Consider the following 18156-nt stretch of genomic DNA (forward strand, 5'->3'; position numbering starts at 1 on the left):
ACACATTCTTCTCTAGTGCACATGGTACATTCTCCAGAATAGATCACATCCTCGGTCCTAAATCAGGACTCAACCGGTATCAAAAGATTGGGATCATTCCCTGCATATTTTCAGACCACAATGCTCTAAAGCTAGAACTCAACCACAAAAGGAAGTTTGGAAAGAACCCAAATACATGGAGACTAAACAGTATCCTTCTAAAGAATGAATGGGTCAACCGGGAAATTAAAGAAGAATTGAAAAAAATCATGGAAACAAATGATAATGAAAATACAACGGTTCAAAATCTGTGGGACACAACAAAGGCAGTCCTGAGAGGAAAATATATAGCGGTACAAGCCTTTCTCAAGAAACAAGAAAGGTCTCAGGTACACAACCTAACCCTACACCTAAAGGAGCTGGAGAAGGAACAAGAAAGAAACCCTAAGCCCAGCAGGAGAAGAGAAATCATAAAGATCAGAGCAGAAATCAATGAAATAGAAACCAAAAAAACAATAGAACAAATCAACGAAACTAGGAGCTGGTTCTTTGAAAGAATTAATAAAATTGATAAACCCCTGGCCCGACTTATCAAAAAGAAAAGAGAAAGGACCCAAATAAATAAAATCATGAATGAAAGAGGAGAGATCACAACTAACACCAAGGAAATACAAACTATTATAAGAACATACTATGAGCAACTCTACGGCAATAAATTTGACAATCTGGAAGAAATGGATGCATTCCTAGAAACATATAAACTACCACAACTGAACCATGAAGAAATAGAAAGCCTGAACAGACCCATAACCAGTAAGGAGATTGAAACAGTCATTAAAAATCTCCAAACAAACAAAAGCCCAGGGCCAGACGGCTTCCCGGGGGAATTCTACCAAACATTTAAAGAAGAACTAATTCCTATTCTCCTGAAACTGTTCCAAAAAATAGAAATGGAAGGAAAACTTCCAAACTCATTTTATGAGGCCAGCATCACCTTGATCCCAAAACCAGACAAGGATCCCACCAAAAAAGAGAGCTATAGACCGATATCCTTGATGAACACAGATGCGAAAATACTCAACAAAATACTAGCCAATCGGATTCAACAGTACATTAAAAAGATTATTCACCACGACCAAGTGGGATTTATTCCAGGGCTGCAAGGTTGGTTCAACATCCGCAAATCAGTCAATGTGATACAACACATCAATAAAAGTAAGAACAAGAACCATATGATACTCTCAATAGATGCTGAAAAAGCATTTGACAAAGTACAACATCCCTTCCTGATCAAAACTCTTCAAAGTGTAGGGATAGAGGGCACATACCTCAATATCATCAAAGCCATCTATGAAAAACCCACCGCAAATATCATTCTCAATGGAGAAAAACTGAAAGCTTTTCCGCTAAGGTCAGGAACACGGCAGGGATGTCCATTATCACCACTGCTATTCAACATCGTACTAGAGGTCCTAGCCTCAGCAATCAGACAACAAAAGGAAATTAAAGGCATCCAAATCGGCAAAGAAGAAGTCAAATTATCACTCTTCGCAGATGATATGATACTATATGTGGAAAACCCAAAAGACTCCACTCCAAAACTGCTAGAACTTATACAGGAATTCAGTAAAGTGTCAGGATATAAAATCAATGCACAGAAATCAGTTGCATTTCTCTACACCAACAGCAAGACAGAAGAAAGAGATATTAAGGAGTCAATCCCATTTACAATTGCATCCAAAACCATAAGATACCTAGGAATAAACCTAACCAAAGAGACACAGAATCTATACTCAGAAAACTATAAAGTACTCATGAAAGAAATTGAGGAAGACACAAAGAAATGGAAAAATGTTCCATGCTCCTGGATTGGAAGAATAAATATTGTGAAAATGTCTATGCTACCTAAAGCAATCTACACATTTAATGCAATTCCTATCAAAGTACCATCCATCTTTTTCAAAGAAATGGAACAAATAATTCTAAAATTTATATGGAACCAGAAAAGACCTCGAATAGCCAAAGGGATATTGAAAAAGAAAGCCAACGTTGGTGGCATCACAATTCCGGACTTCAAGCTCTATTACAAAGCTGTCATCATCAAGACAGCATGGTACTGGCACAAAAACAGACACATAGATCAATGGAACAGAATAGAGAGCCCAGAAATAGACCCTCAACTCTATGGTCAACTAATCTTCGACAAAGCAGGAAAGAATGTCCAATGGAAAAAAGACAGCCTTTTCAATAAATGGTGCTGGGAAAATTGGACAGCCACATGCAGAAAAATGAAATTGGACCATTTCCTTACACCACACACAAAAATAGACTCAAAATGGATGAAGGACCTCAATGTACGAAAGAATCCATCAAAATCCTTGAGGAGAACACGGGCAGCAACCTCTTCGACCTCTGCCGCAGCAACATCTTCCTAGGAACAACGCAAAAGGCAAGGGAAGCAAGGGAAAAAATGAACTACTGGGATTTCATCAAGATCAAAAGCTTTTGCACAGCAAAGGAAACAGTTAACAAAATCAAAAGACAACTGACAGAATGGGAGAAGATATTTGCAAACGACATATCAGATAAAGGACTAGTGTCCAGAATCTATAAAGAACTTAGCAAACTCAACACCCAAAGAACAAATAATCCAATCAAGAAATGGGCAGAAGACATGAACAGACATTTCTGCAAAGAAGACATCCAGATGGCCAACAGACACATGAAAAAGTGCTCCATATCACTCGGCATCAGGGAAATACAAATCAAAACCACAATGAGATATCACCTCACACCAGTCAGAATGGCTAAAATCAACAAGTCAGGAAATGACAGATGCTGGCGAGGATGCGGAGAAAGGGGAACCCTCCTACACTGTTGGTGGGAATGCAAGCTGGTGCAGCCACTCTGGAAAACAGCATGGAGGTTCCTCAAAATGTTGAAAATAGAACTGCCCTATGACCCAGCAATTGCACTATTGGGTATTTACCCTAAAGATACAAATGTAGTGATCCAAAGGGACACATGCACCCGAATGTTTATAGCAGCAATGTCCACAATAGCCAAACTATGGAAAGAACCTAGATGTCCATCAACAGATGAATGGATCAAGAAGATGTGGTATATATACACAATGGAATACTATGCAGCCATCAAAAGAAATGAAATCTTGCCATTTGCAACAACATGGATGGAACTAGAGCGTATCATGCTTAGCGAAATAAGTCAAGCAGAGAAAGACAACTATCATATGATCTCCCTGATATGAGGAAGTGGTGATGCAACATGGAGGCTTAAGTGGGTAGAAGAATAAATGAAACAAGATGGGATTGGGAGGGAGACAAACCATAAGTGACTCTTAATCTCACAAAACAAACTGAGGGTTGCCGGGGGGAGGGGGTTGGGGAGAAGGGGGTGGGATTATGGACATTGGGGAGGGTATGTGATTTGGTGAGTGCTGTGAAGTGTGTAAACCTGGTGATTCACAAACCTGGGGATAAAAATATATGTATATAAAAAATATATGTTTATAAAAAATAAAAAAAAATTAAAAAAAAAAAAAATAGGGAGTAATAACAAAGCTACAGGTAATATATATATATTAACCATGACTTGCGAGAAAAGGTAGAATATCTAATAAACAAACTGAAATTCTAGAGCAGAAAAATTGTAATACCTGCTACTAAAAATTCAACAGAAAGGGTTTTACAGAAGATCAGAAGGAGAAGAAGACAGAATTAGTAAACACGAATACCAATAAGTAGAAAATATTTAGATTGAAGTACAAAGAAAAAAATACCGAGAAGAAAACAAGAGAAGTGTAACCCATTAAAAAAATCTAACATTCATGTAATTATAGTCCAAGAAAAACAAGAGAAGATAGAGACCAGGAAAGAAAGAAATTTGAGGAATTAATCCTGAGATTTTCCAAAGCTTATTATGAAAGGTATCAACCCACACTCTCCTACTCTTATTAATCCCAAACAGAATGAATACAAAGAAAACAAACCTAGGTATATCATACTCAAACAACTAAAACAAAAAGACAGAAGCACATATTTAAACAGCAACAAGAGAGAAAGGGAACGTTATTTCTAAAAGACTTTTAAATAAGTATGCCTAAGTCTCCCACAGAAATGATGAACACTATCAGGCAAAGGAATGACATCTTTAAAGTCCTTAAAGAAAAGGATAGTCAACCAAGAGCGTATATCCAGCAAAGATACCCAGCAGATATGCAAGCAAAATAAACATATTTCTTCAAAAAGAAAATGAGAGAATTCATTGCCAGTACACCTGCACTGAAAGAAATACTAAAAATACTGTGTTCTTTTTATAAATAGGAAATTGCTTCAAGATAGAATCATGAAAAATGTAAGAGAATGAAAACCATAGGAGAAAATAAGTTGTTGGTAAATTTAAGTGAATATCCTTTGTTTTAAATAGTGATAATAAGTGCTTTTGGCATTAAAAAAAATACATAGTTGTAAAGTAGATAATAATGGCACAAATAACAAAAAGAACATAAATAAGGAGTAAAGTTTTAAGGTCCATGAGTTATTCAGGGAATGGTAAAAATATAAATTTAGTAATCACAAGGGTAGTCATTAAAAGAATAATAAAAGAATGCATCAGTAATAGCCTAAAGAGATAAATTAGAATAATAATGACATCATGGATTACAAACAACAGAAGAAAGGAAAAATTAAGAAAAACAAAGTGGGTTTAAAAATAATAATTATATGGGGCACTCCTGTGTTTTAGTCAGTTAAGCAGGTGACTCAATTTCAGCTGGGGTCATGATATTAGGCTCATGGAATCCAGTCTTGTACTGGGCTCCACACTCAGCACAGAATTTGCTTGAGATCTTTCTATTCCAATTTGCTCTTTCTTTCTCTCTCCAATAATAAATAAAACAAACCTTTAAAAAATTGTTATTATTGTACACTTCATAAATAGAAGCATTTTAAACATAAAAGACTAAAAATAAAAGGATTAAAAATTCTACTATGCAAACAATACCCAAAAGAAAGATAGTGTGGCTATATTAATAGCAAGCAATATAATAATAAAATTGAAAATGAATTATAAGAAACAAAGGTGGACATTTTATAATGACAAAATCATTAATTAAAAGTTAAAATTCTATAATCTTAAACATTTCACAAAATTAATATTATATCCCCAAAATTATATATAAAACAAAAATTGATGAAACTAAGAAAAACTATATTCAATTCAAAAGTATATGTGATTTTATAATTACATCAGTTACGTTAAGGACCAAGAGAAATATCAGTAGGGCTACAAAGATTCGGACAGCACTGTCAATTAAACTTCTCTGACATATATGCAACACTACACATAATCACTGAAAAAGAAATACTCAAATGCACATATAACATTTATCAAAATATCTCACATGAAGGATAATAAAACAATTCTCATCAACTTTTGATAATCCAGCTTGTATTCATAGGTAAGTAGCAATGAGAAAATTAATGAAACACCACCATTTGTCACAGCATTAAAATATGTCCCCAAAAAATGAGAATAAATATAACAAAAGGTTTTCAAGACATCTACACCAAAAACTACTAAGACTTATTGAAAGAAAAGCTAAAATATATGGAAAGATATACAGGTACATGAATTAGAAGACTCAAATTGTTCCATTTCCCCTAAGTTGATCCATAGATTCAATGAAAACTCAGTAAAATCATAGTAGGTCACTTGTGGATATGAACAAGTTAACTGAGCTTAGAATAGTCAAGACAAGAATGTATTAAAAAAGAGGTGTCTATACCAACCTATATGGACTTACAAAGCTACAGTAATTAGGGCAGTGGAATCTGGGCCAAAGTTTTAAACAACAATCCAATGGCACAGAATAAAAAATTCTGAAAGTGCCACAAATATGTATTTATGTGATCTTCAGTAAAGTCATCACTGTAATCTGAGGAGGATAACACTCTTCCATACATGCTGCTCAGTATGGAAAAAACAGTGAACAGAAAAAACAATGAACTTTGATTTCTCTATCTCACGACAGGAAAAAAAAAAAAAATCCAGATAGATCACAGTCTAAATGTTACAAGGAATATAAAGCTTCCACAAGGGGCGCCTGGGTGGCTCAGTGGGTTGAAGCCTCTACCTTCAGCCCTGGTCATGATCCCAGGGTCCTGGGATGGAGCCCCGCATCATCAGGCTCTATGCTCAGCGGGGAGCCTGCTTCCCCCCCCTCTCTCTGGCTGCCTCTCTGCCTACTTGTGATCTCTGTCTGTCAAATAAAAATAAATAAATAAAGCTCCACCAAAAAAAAAATAAATAAATAAAGTAACAAATGCAATGACCACCCTATCATATCTACAGGTCTCATTGATCCTCAAGAGGAGGGAATTATACAGGGTGCACATCAAGAAGTAGGACTCTTGAAGGACATCTCAGAATTCTGTCTACTGCAATATAATACAAATTTATATACAAGTATAAAGAAATATATCAAATACATGGGTATGGTTATCATCAGATGGAAAAAGGAAATGGGAAGGGGGACCAGGAATAAGGGAAAAATTACAATAATAAGGGGCTTGATGGGACCATTAATCATAGTGTGCTATGAAATTGAAGGAGTGTAGTATACATCTATGCTTGAGGTCTAAAACATTCTCTCTGCAGTATTTCAAAAACACTAAATTTCAATCAAATTAATCACAGAAACTGAAATATAAATCCCTCTTATGAACATATTACATCATTGCCAGAAAGAATTGGCAGACATTCTGCAGCATACTGATAACTGTTCCTAACTAAGCAGAAATTAATGAATTTCCCATCTTCACTCTTCTATATGGGGGCAGGGTCGTTGGGTGGATGCAAGGATCTCAAAAACATTGTAGGTCATATTTTGTACATATATGTTTTCTTTAGTTTGCTCTATTATCAAAACTTATAGTTGCAGGAATGATGAAAAAGATTTTTCATATTATTCATTTTGGTTGTTCTTGTGGAAGGAATTATGTGTATCACCATCATTCACAAAATTCATCTAAAAGAGAACAAGGAGTCTGGTGGTTATGGTGGAAAAAAGTATCCAAACATTATTATTTAAGTAAAACTCAGCAACATGTAAACACTACACCACCCCTATAAGATACCAGGACATGAACACCAAAGAATATTAATAGAAATCAAGTTCCAAGGGGTTGTAAAGAGCAGCTTCAGTTGGTGTACATTTGATATGTTGGAGAATACCCTGCGACTCTACCTTACTATTCCAATGTTCTCTTAAATAGCCTTGGCTCAGTCAATTTGGGCTTTAAAAGGAATCATCATTTTACCAACATTTGTTATTAATATAAGTTTCTAGGGCAAAATGTTTTACCCTCGTACTTTTCAGCCCAGAAACCAAGGAAGAAAAAACAAAAGGAAAAGCACTTAGTATTACTTCTTTCTTTGCCCACTAAACTAAGTGGGCCCCCTTTTTGTGTGTGTAACAGATGGTGATGAGTGTTCTATTTGATCAAATCATGTGAGGATTTGGAACAACAAGCCTTGGCTGCCATTAATTCCTTTACCTAACTCAAAGAAATCATTTAGGAAACTCAGAAGTGTGCAAGTAAATTATTTCTTTTTCATTCTTAAATAGAACTTGGTGTGCGTTTAGAGTTGCAAGGCATCCTGTCATATGGATATGTCCTTAATTTAACCATTTTTATCCTATGCTCTGTACTGACCTTGTCAGAGCATCTGAAATATTCTATATTCATTTTTTTTTCAATAAATTATACAACTTTCATAATCTGAGATCTTTTCCACTACAATATCTGGTGTTTAAATTATTTAAATGGCAATACAAGACAAAAATCATCCCTTCAGAAATAAAGACCTGTGTGATCTCTCAACTCTCCATGTAGACTTGTCTGAGGGAAATCTAAAAGGAGAGACTCAGAATTAAAAATATTTGTTTTTCATATTCAAGAAAGAGAAAGGCTTTCTTTGGCCAAAGTCCCAAGTCGTGAACAAGTAAACACTGTTAGAACTGGGCAGAGCACACAATCAGAAAACCAGCCAGTCACTAACAGCCACACACAAATAACTAGCTTCTGGAAGTCAGCAAATCAGTAAGAGCCCTAGACCCTAGGGAAGCATCCAGTAAATGCCTCACTCCCCTGGAGATGTGATCAACAAGAGCCTTACTCTACCAAGTACATTAACACAGTTGAGAGCATGTCCATACTTAAAAATTCTCCCTTCTGAAAGCCGACTAATCCCAGAAAATGAGCCTTTCCAAATCTTCTGTGAGATTAGCCCTGGGTTTGCTCAGGAAGGCTATGTTTACAACTGGCCCTTACAGGTAAACTGGAAGCTCATTATTTTTTTGAATCATATCAAGTTCAGTGTATTGTCTGTTTTACAAGTTTGCAACCCTTTCAATGGTTCAACTTGTTTATGATTAGCTATGAATTTGGACTTGTGACAGATTCACTGGCACAGCTGTGAGATCATCAAATTCAATATTTTCATTTCTTTTTTAAATATCTTAGACTATTATCTATTTTTCATGTATATTTTAAATCCCAAATGCCAAAATTCTATACAACTTTATCAACTGGGGAAAGAGTCCTTTTGAAGTTCTTCGTATGTGTGTTTAACATCAAAAATGGTGGAAAGTCAAATATAAACCCACACATACCAATGGCTAAGCAAAAGAGATGAGTGATTTCATCATGTAGTATGAAAGAAGGTGATACAACACCTTCTCTGAGGGTTAAGAATTGGAAAGATACAAGAATTGCAACATACACTATAATGGTTTTGCACACAGTGTATGATTGGTCTTTCTACTTAGATGACTATTTGAATGTATAATTACCAGAAGTATTTTCTGACTCCAAAATTGCAAGCAAAATTTCAGGTGCCCAGTTGAAATCCACGTGATAATTAAAGAATTATAATGGCTTCCCACGCAATTATGTAAGTCATTAGAGATCTACACACGATAATTGTTAGGGCACAGCGTCAGGTGCAAGTAACTACAATGCAGAAAAAATGTTTCCTTTGCTTGTGCAGCCTTTTTCAAAGGATAACAGGGCCTGTTTATAAGGCTATTTGAAAGTAAAATCCCTTCCAAAGAAGACCTCAAAGACAATAGCAAACTTGTTGCTGAGACTCCCTTACTGAGTTAATGAGAAAAACTATACTGCTTTTGTGGAGGTAATAAAAGTAAAAAAACAAAAACAAACAAACAAACAAACAAACAAAACCCTTTGTGGGTGTTTGTATAAATATGCAGAAAATGTTTAATTGAAACTGAAGCTGGGCACCTAGGTGGCTCAGTTGGTTAAGCATCTACCTTCAGTTCAGGTCATGACCCAGGGCCATGACGCAGGGTCCTGGGATTAAGTCCTTCATCAGGCTCCCTGCTTAATGGGGAGTCTTCTTCTCCCTCTGCTCCTCCCCTTCACTCATGCTCTCTCTCATTCTCTCTCTTTCTCTCTCTCTCTTGCAAAAAATAAATTTAAAAAAAAAGAGAGAGAGAGAGAGAGAAACTGAAGGAAAACATGAATGATTCTAAGTGTCATCTGTCCTTGCCATATCAAAGAGCACCTGATGTCCTTTCCCTTGACAGTGAGGTTATTGTCAAGATATTGCTCTCTTGCTTCATCATCTATGCTGTCTGAAATGAGTGAAAGGTTTTTATGATATGATTTTGCTGATGTTCAATATTCTTCAATTCTCTTGCATTAACCAAATCTGTTGGCTCTCTTGAACAAGTGCAGTTGGGAGAATCCTCGATTTATTTGAAGCACTGAAATCATGCTTTAATTCTAAAACAAGGCCCAAAATATTCTTGTTGACTTTTAAAATAATCTCTCATTGAGTGAGGCCTACTCCCTTCTTGTTCAGAGTTCTCTCTTTAGCAATAGGATTTCGCAAACTGAAAGAAGAGCAAATAGTGATACTGGAGTGTTCCCCTGTATAAAATTGTGCTGAAGAAAGAATTGAGCCCTGTCCTCAAAATGCATCCCTCTGGTGTCAAGTCTGTTCTCAAAAGGGAAAATATTCTTTATGAATAGGAAGAGAAACTCCAACTTGAAGTAGATAATTAGTACGGCACTTGCTCTATCTTTGGAAATGTTCTGATCCCTTGAAGGACTCAATTTTTTATCTGGATATTATTAAATAGCTTTCCAGCATGGGAAGAAGTAGAATCATCCTGTGTAATGTTGAAGAAGAAGGCAATAAAATTGGATGACAATATTCTGGTTTTGTCAATAGGCAACATTTTAAAAGCTTGTCTTAAAATTAAAAGATACAACATAATGGTGAAGAATGCGAAAGCAAGCTAAGAAGAAGAATGATGAGAGTTGTTACCTTCACAGTGCTAATGCCCAGTTGGTTTTGTTGTTGTTGTTTTTTTTAACCACTAAATGTTCATTGAGAAAAGGAATGAAATAAATTGTATGTGACCACTGTAGAAACTGTGTTACAATTTAAATGGAATAATTCCTAGGAGTTTTATAAGCAAATTCTGTAAAACAAGGAACTGATAAGGCAAGTCAAATCATCAGGGAAATAAAGTTCAAAAAAGAAGTATATATTTAGATACTCTGAAAGGTGAAACCAAATGGAGTCACTTATGTCAAGGGGTTTTAAAATGGATCCAGGAAGACATTAAGGAAATGGAATTTATGCATATCTTCACAGGGTGGAACCAGGAATGGTTCGACTAGGCCACAGCTGTGAACAGGGCCAAACTGCTGATATTCCAGTAACTCAGATCAAACACTTGCTGTAGGAAGAGGCTTTGCTTAGTGATGGTCTTAGCAACCAATTATATTCAGCCAACATTACTTTTCTGTCATTAACACTAATGAAAATTCTTTGTCAACAACATACAGGATCATCCCTTTTTGTCTTAAAAACCCTTTTTTTTGTTCCCTGGGGGGACACAATTTGGGTTGCTACTGAATCTGTGCTTCTTGAAATGCAATTCTGAGACCCCAAATAAATGCTTTTCTTATGTTTCAATTCCACCTCTTTTCTTAATCAACAATACTTATAATTTGTTTCAGATGAACAACAAATAACTTTTAGTATTTAAAATTATTTTGTATGCCCCATGCAATGCTTCTTTTTTTATCTTTTTGCACATATGCACAGGTAATTAGAAATAATTCAGAATTAATTGGGTACCCATGTTCTTATTTCTTAAGTCTGGGAGGTCTCTATGTGCCTTCCAGGCATTCTTACTTTTGCAGGTCTTCCCTCATGTTATATTGAATATATTAAAATACAATCACATTCCACATTAAGAATAGTTTTCTGTTGAAAAAATATTAAAAGCAAGCTTTTAAAATTGTTAAAGTTAAAAGAAACACATTGAACTTGCATATTATTAAATGACTTTTTAAAAATGCTAGAGATTGGACAAGCGGTGAACTCAAAGATCATCTGTGCTCAGTGATAAATAAAAGAGAGAGAAGGTTAGGATTATTAATATCAGGAAGAAGGAAACTAAACAAGGAGTCCAACGAAGGTCCTTCTTTCCGATCAGAAAAAAAAAAACCAACCCTGGAGTGGCACTCATATACTTTGCATGACTTGCTGGATAGTAGGTGGGGCAGGGAAGGGTGGGTTGTGATTAAAACCCCCTACTACAGAAAGAAAATGTAGAGAAATAAAATATGGGAGAACTAGAGATAATAGAGGAGGGAGAACCCTGATACAGTGTATCCTTATGTAAAACACAGAAGGAAGGTTTTAAAAACCACAAAAAAGAAAAAAAATTAATTTGGAGACCCGCAATTATGACTAGCATTAGATTATCCTACGGTAGAAGAAACCATGTGAGAAGCAGATTTTCCTGGGGAAATAGAGAAGAATAATATCCAGGTTCCTCTATGAGCTCATTAACAGATCATCTTTCAGGCTCCTCACAGACTCTGAAAGCTGAGGTAAGTAGTTGAAGGAAATCATGAGGGCTAGGAGTAGAGGACTGCAAAACTCAATTTAAAAAAAAAAGAATACTATTTCAATACAATATTTTAGACAATCAAAATTAGAGGAAAAAAATCCATGATGAACTAGTTATCAAGTTTTAAAGAAAGAAAGACAGTATCTGACCCTGACTTACCCCACTGGCTATACCTTAATCCTGGTCCTGGGGAAATTCATTTTTTACCATTCCCTTAAATTTTCTGAGTCAAGTGCTTTGTCTGCTTCTCCCTCATTCTGGCGCTGATGGATCCTATCCTTAAAATCCTTCACATCTGCAGAAACACACACATACAAAGTCACACATATTCATACACTTCAAATTGCTCCTTGTTGTAAACCAAGTTCCAGCTGCCAGCTCTACCTCCAAGAATTCTGTTCCTGCCTCCATTCAGCAACTTTGGTCTCGATAGTAAAGGCAACTTAACACAATTTAAGATATAAAACCATTTCCCAATTACATTATTTCCTGGATTTCCTTTTGTATCAAATGATGAGAACTTCTCTGGAACTGTGGTCTGCAGAAATGTTTTAGGAGGACCTAAAATAAAAATAGGCAGTTATTTTCAACCTACTCCTACATTATCCATTTCTAAATCCAATCTCACATTTCTTTTTCTACATTACCAAAATTTTTTGGTATAGTCTATGTATCTACCCTTCTTTTCCACTGTGTTTCTGATCTGGTTGTTCTTACCCACAAATTTCTTGGCCCTTGTCAAGATGTCAAGTTTTTATTTTCTCTCTCTCTCAATCTCTACACACAGATAGGTTCACACACATAGAGAGAGAAAGAGAGAGAGAGGGAGAGACCCCCAGTTAGGCAGTTTGACAGTTTGGCTAGGTAACACCGAATAACAAATTATGATATTGTAAAAGAGGTGTGGAAAAGAGAAACACCGGTTCATCAAGAAAATGGGATGGTTTGCAGGGTAAAGATACAGGACACCAAATGGAATAGTCATCTGTTCAGTGGAGCGGGTGGAGGACAGCAGTCACCAAATCAGGGAATCACTGACAAACACTGACCACTGTTTTTTATGGCGATTCAATTATTTCCAGAATAGCAAAGTTATGTCTGTGTTAATGACCCCATTATTTCATTTTTGTTCATTTTACAGACAAGAATACCATCCCAGAGACATGAAAATATTTTCTGCCTGGAGGCTACCTCTGCTTTTTTGGCCATAGATGCCGAAGAGGGCATAGAAGAAAGTGGGTAGGGATAGCGGGGCCGGGGCAAGGTCTGGGCCTGTGGCCTGGACTAAAGCATAGTCTCTAAGAGAACGCAGTCCGCCCCGCCCCCGCCCCCGCCCCCAGCCTCCGCAAGCCTGGCTAGCGAGAGGTAACAAGCATCTGGATTTACCGAGATCTGCGTGCAGCTCTCCAAGTCGGGTGAGAAGGACCAGAAGAAGGAACATGGCTTCGCTGTCTTGGAGTTGGGCTGGCGTTGTAACAACAGTTGAAGCGTTGCGGAGCTGGAGGCGCAGCTCGCGCAGGACGGCGGAGCGCGGCTGACAGTGCGCTCCTGGAGAGGGAAGCGCCTGGGGCGCCTCTGGAAAGCCCAGGGCTCTCCGCTCGCTCTGCTGCCCCTGGAGGTGGTTTAGCTCAGTCACCTGCGCAGGCTGGCCGACCAGGGAGAGCTCAAGGACCGACTGTCAACGCCCACACTCACTCGGCTTACTGTTAAGGAAGAAAAGACTGGAAATTTCGATTCTCAGATTAGAGTCTGCCTGGTTGAGGCTTTCGTTTATATGTTATAGTTAGACCAAGGATTTCTGAAGTAATTTCTACCTTCAGCTAAGAGAAAGAACAAAGATAAAAATGCTCAAGATTTTGATAGCCTATTACATATACATATCATCCAAACAAGTGAAATGTTTATATTTGGAGAGGAAAAAAAAAAAAAAAAAAAAACACTGTTGCCTTTTAATAAACTCAGCTTGGTTCGATAAGCCATTATGGGACAGCTGTTGAATACAGAAGACCCCAGTAGAATCTCTTGTCAAATACAGACTCTTCCAAACAATCACCTTTATCTCAAATTATTATTAACACACTAGTTTTCCTGAAGCCCCTAGTTTTTACCACTTCGATTAGACCTTACTGCATCCTGCCTTTATGAACAGTTTGATTTTTGGAGTCTATAGGCATTCTTTCCTTCATAGATTCTAACCCACATGATAGTAAAAACATTACAGCCACACCCCACACGAAGTACAATTTTGCTCTAATAGATGTCAAAAACATGTCTGTAAATTCACTTTAAAATTGTTTCCCTATCCCCAAAACTAAGGGAAGCTATTTGCAGAATACAACAGTAACAAATGATCTTTAAAAAGAACCATGTGAACAAGAAATGTCACAATAAATAGGAAAATAGCAGAATCGATATATACTACTTAATGAATAAGCAACTTGTAATAGCAGATTGACAAACTCTCCGCGGAAAGAATAAAAAAATAGAAATTGAAATAATAAAATTGAGGTTGAAGAATAGAACTGTCATTATCTAGATATTAGCATTTCCAGAAGGAGAGAAAAATTAAAATAGAAGAAAATACTTAAAAGCATAATAGGAAAGTTTCTCTTTTTAAAAAATAAGAAACTGACCTTAGAAAGGACCCATATGTTAAAAGGGGGCATTAAAGGAAAAGCAAATCTGAAATTGAAAATGACAGTGAGCAGAAAATTCTGAAATCTGCAAGAGATCACCTATCAAGGAAAAAGCGCCCAACTCACAGCAAGAGCCATACTGGATGTGTGAAATCAGTGGGTTATTCAAAGTGTTGACTGAAAAGAACTTTGAAATATTATTCAAATGCCAGGACATGATTAAACTTTTTTCTTTTCTAAATTTTTTATTTAAATTCAATTTAATTAACATGTATTAGTTTCAGGGGTAGAATTTAGCAATTCATCAATTTTATGTAATACACAATGCTCATTCCATCAAGTGTCCCCCTAAATGTCCATCACCCAGCTACCCCATCCCCTCACCCACCTCCTCTCCAGCAACCATTTATTTCCTATACTTAAGAGACTCTCATGGTTTGTCTCCCTCTCTGTTTTTGTCTTTTATTTTCTCTTCTTTTCCCCTATATTCATCTGTTTTATTTCTTAAAGTCCATATCTGAATGAAATCGTATGGTATTTGCCTTTCTCATACTGACTTATTTTGCTTTGCCTAAGACCCTCTAGTTCCACCCACATTGTTGCAAATGGCAAGATTTCATTCTTTTTTATGGCTGAGTAATATTCCACTATGTATCTATTTTTCACATTTTCTTTATCCATTCATCTGTTGATGGACATCTGGACTCTTTCCATATTTTTGCTGTTTTAGACATTGCTGCCAGAAACATTGGGGTGCCCCTTCAAATCACAGTGTTTGTATCCTTTGGATAAATACCTATTAGTACAATTTCTGGGTTATAGGGTAGTTCTATTTTTCACTTTTTGAGGAAACTCCATACTGTCTTCCAGAGTGGCTGTACCAGTTTGCATTCCCACCAACAGTGTAGGAGGGTTCCCCTATCTCCACATCCTTGCAAACATCTGTTGCTTCCTGAGATGTTAATTTTAGCCATTCTGACAGGTGTGAGGTGGTATTTTATTGTGGTTTTGATTTGTATTTACCTAATGCCAAGTGATGTTGAGCATTGTTTCATGTGTCTGTTAGCCATTTGTATGTGTTCTATGGAGAATGTTCATGTCTTCTGCCCATTTCTTAGTTGGATTTTTTTGCTTTTTGGGTGTTGAGTTTAATGAATTCTTTATAGATTTTGAATACTAGCCCTTTATCTAATAAGACATTTGCAAATACCTTCTCCCATTCTATAGGTTGCCTTTTAGTTTTGTCAACTGTTTCCTTGGCTGTGCAGAAGCTTTTCTTCTTGATGAAGTCCCAGTAGTTCATTTTTGCTTTTGTTTCCCATGCCTTTGAAGATGTGTCTAGCAAGAAGTTGCCATGGCTGAGGTCAAAGAGGTTGCTGCCTGCACTCTCCTCTAGGATTTTGATGGATTTCTGTCTCCATTTAGGTCTTTCATCCATTTGAGTTTATTTTTTTATATGGTGTAAGAAAGAGGTCTTGTTTCAATCTTCTGCATGTGGCTGTCCATTAAATTTTTTATTAAGTATATAAGTTCAAAGAAGGTTTGACATAAAATATCCATATTAGAAAGATATTTCATAGAAGCAACCAAAGGATAAGGGAAATAGGAGATACTGGTAAATGACATTGGAAGTAATCATAATCAAGTATCTTGGGAAAGATTTTTTAAATGTAAGAAAAATTGACTAAATGAAACAATGATAGTGTGTATTTATAATAAACCAGAATTAAATTTTAACTTAACAGTATTTGGCAATATTAATATTATGGAAGTCCTGAAGAGGGAAGATGTCGAAATAACAATTTCCTCAGTTTCATTCTAAATACATACTTATATAACCAAGTATAATAAAAATATATCAACAAAAATTGTAGGAATATAGGGAAAAATTGACATAAGCACCACCACATAAGTTGGAAATTTGAACACACTTTTTATAATTATTGATGGGTCAAAATTCAAACAAAATATAATAAAAATATAAGATAACTGAATGACTCCAATAAGTTTGACCCATAAAACATCCATACAATTCTAAATTGACCATAGAGAACTTAACATTCTTCCCAACCATTCATGAAACATTAACAAAATTATCATGCCCTAGGCCTTAAAATACTCCAACTAATTCCAAAGAATAAGTATATAGTTTGGTCTATATTTATTTGCAATTATATTAATAATATCTGTATTTTAAGAGGGCCATTTAGTCAACTTTAAATTACTATTATAGCTGGGTTGTCACATATCATCTTCCTATTGACTTTCTGCTTGCCTAGTCCCTTTTATGCCAGTTTTTCTCCTTTCTTGCCATCCTTTGGATTGATCATTCTTTCTTATTCAATTTTCTTTTATTGTCATGACAACTATGTACTTTTTACATTTTTCTTTTACTGGTTATTTTAGAATTAAAAAATGTGCCCAGGATAATTTCTCAATCTTAATATACCCTGATTAGCAACCTTAGTTTCATCTGCAAAGTCGCTTTGCAGGAATACCTAGATTAATGTTTAATTGAATAATTAGGGGACAGGAATTTTGGAGGAACATCTTTAGAATTCTTCCTACAGAGGGAGGAGCAACATGGCAAAGGACCCTGAATATCATCATGTCCCAGGAGTTCAGCTAAATAGTTATTAAACCATTCTGAAGACCTGCAAACTCAATAGGAGATAGATGAGAAGAGCAGCAATTCTAGGAAAAGAAAATCAATGACTTTCTGGAAGGTACGACGTGCAGAGAAGTGAATCTGAGGTGATGTATGGGAATAGAGACCGCAGTGGGAGAGGCCAGCTCCCGGCAAGTGAGAGAGCAGAGGAGCACAAAATCAGAACTTTTAGAAGTCTGCTCCACTGAGGGACATTGCTCCAGAGGCTAAGTGGGGGGTGAAGCCCTCATAGATAGACAGAGCTATCTTAGTGTGGCAGAGCTCCCAGTTATTGGAGCAGGGAAGTCAGCTGCAAAGATGGAGACAAGGAGTGGACTCTCATCTCAAGGTTACCTTAAACCATGATCCAAGGCACTGCTCTCCAAGCAGGGACCCCAAATGTGGCAGATCTGGGGAGATCTCGACCTGCCTCCCCCATGGGGAGTGGTATGGGAGCACATTGCAGGAATCTGCTGGATTTGGAGACTCCAAACAGGGCCATGCACCAGAGAGAGAAATGTTCTGTCACAGGCTGGGTGACCATGGAGCACAGCCAGAGATGAAGGAAATGGGAGGATTGACTGCTTTTATCTGAGGGCGCACTGAGGAGTGGAGGTTTGAGCTCTCAGCTCCTATAGGGCTAGAATTGGGCCACACCATTTTCATTCCCATCCTCCAAAGTGCTATGGTAAGCATTGAGGAAACAAAAACTCCAAGAGTGAACCTGAGTAGATTACTTAGCCTCATCCCTGGCAAGGGAGGTGCAATTTGCCTCGGGCAAAGACATTTGAGAATCACTGCTATGGACCCCTCCCTCCAGAAGATCAGCAAGAACATCCAGCCAAGACCAAATTCACTAATCAATGAGAACCATAAGAACTCCAGAGCTAGGGCAATGCAACACATAGAATTTA

At 36.7% G+C, this 18156-nt stretch overlaps 1 protein-coding gene across 1 annotated transcript in view; it reads right to left on the reverse strand.

Annotated features, from left to right (window-relative positions):
• Window positions 1-14733, reverse strand: part of LOC131820665 (disintegrin and metalloproteinase domain-containing protein 5-like) — a 159623-nt gene extending 144890 nt beyond the window's left edge. The window contains exons 1-3 of the mRNA XM_059156370.1: window positions 14722-14733; window positions 13346-13634; window positions 12441-12520 (exon numbers count right to left, since the gene is read on the reverse strand). Of these exons, the coding sequence (XP_059012353.1) occupies window positions 12441-12520; window positions 13346-13634; window positions 14722-14733 (381 nt within the window). The remainder of the gene's footprint in view (window positions 1-12440; window positions 12521-13345; window positions 13635-14721) is intronic.
• Between the last annotated feature and the right edge of the window lie 3423 nt (window positions 14734-18156).

The sequence above is a fragment of the Mustela lutreola genome, chromosome 18 (assembly GCF_030435805.1).
Source record: "Mustela lutreola isolate mMusLut2 chromosome 18, mMusLut2.pri, whole genome shotgun sequence".
Classification (NCBI taxonomy): domain Eukaryota; kingdom Metazoa; phylum Chordata; class Mammalia; order Carnivora; family Mustelidae; genus Mustela; species Mustela lutreola.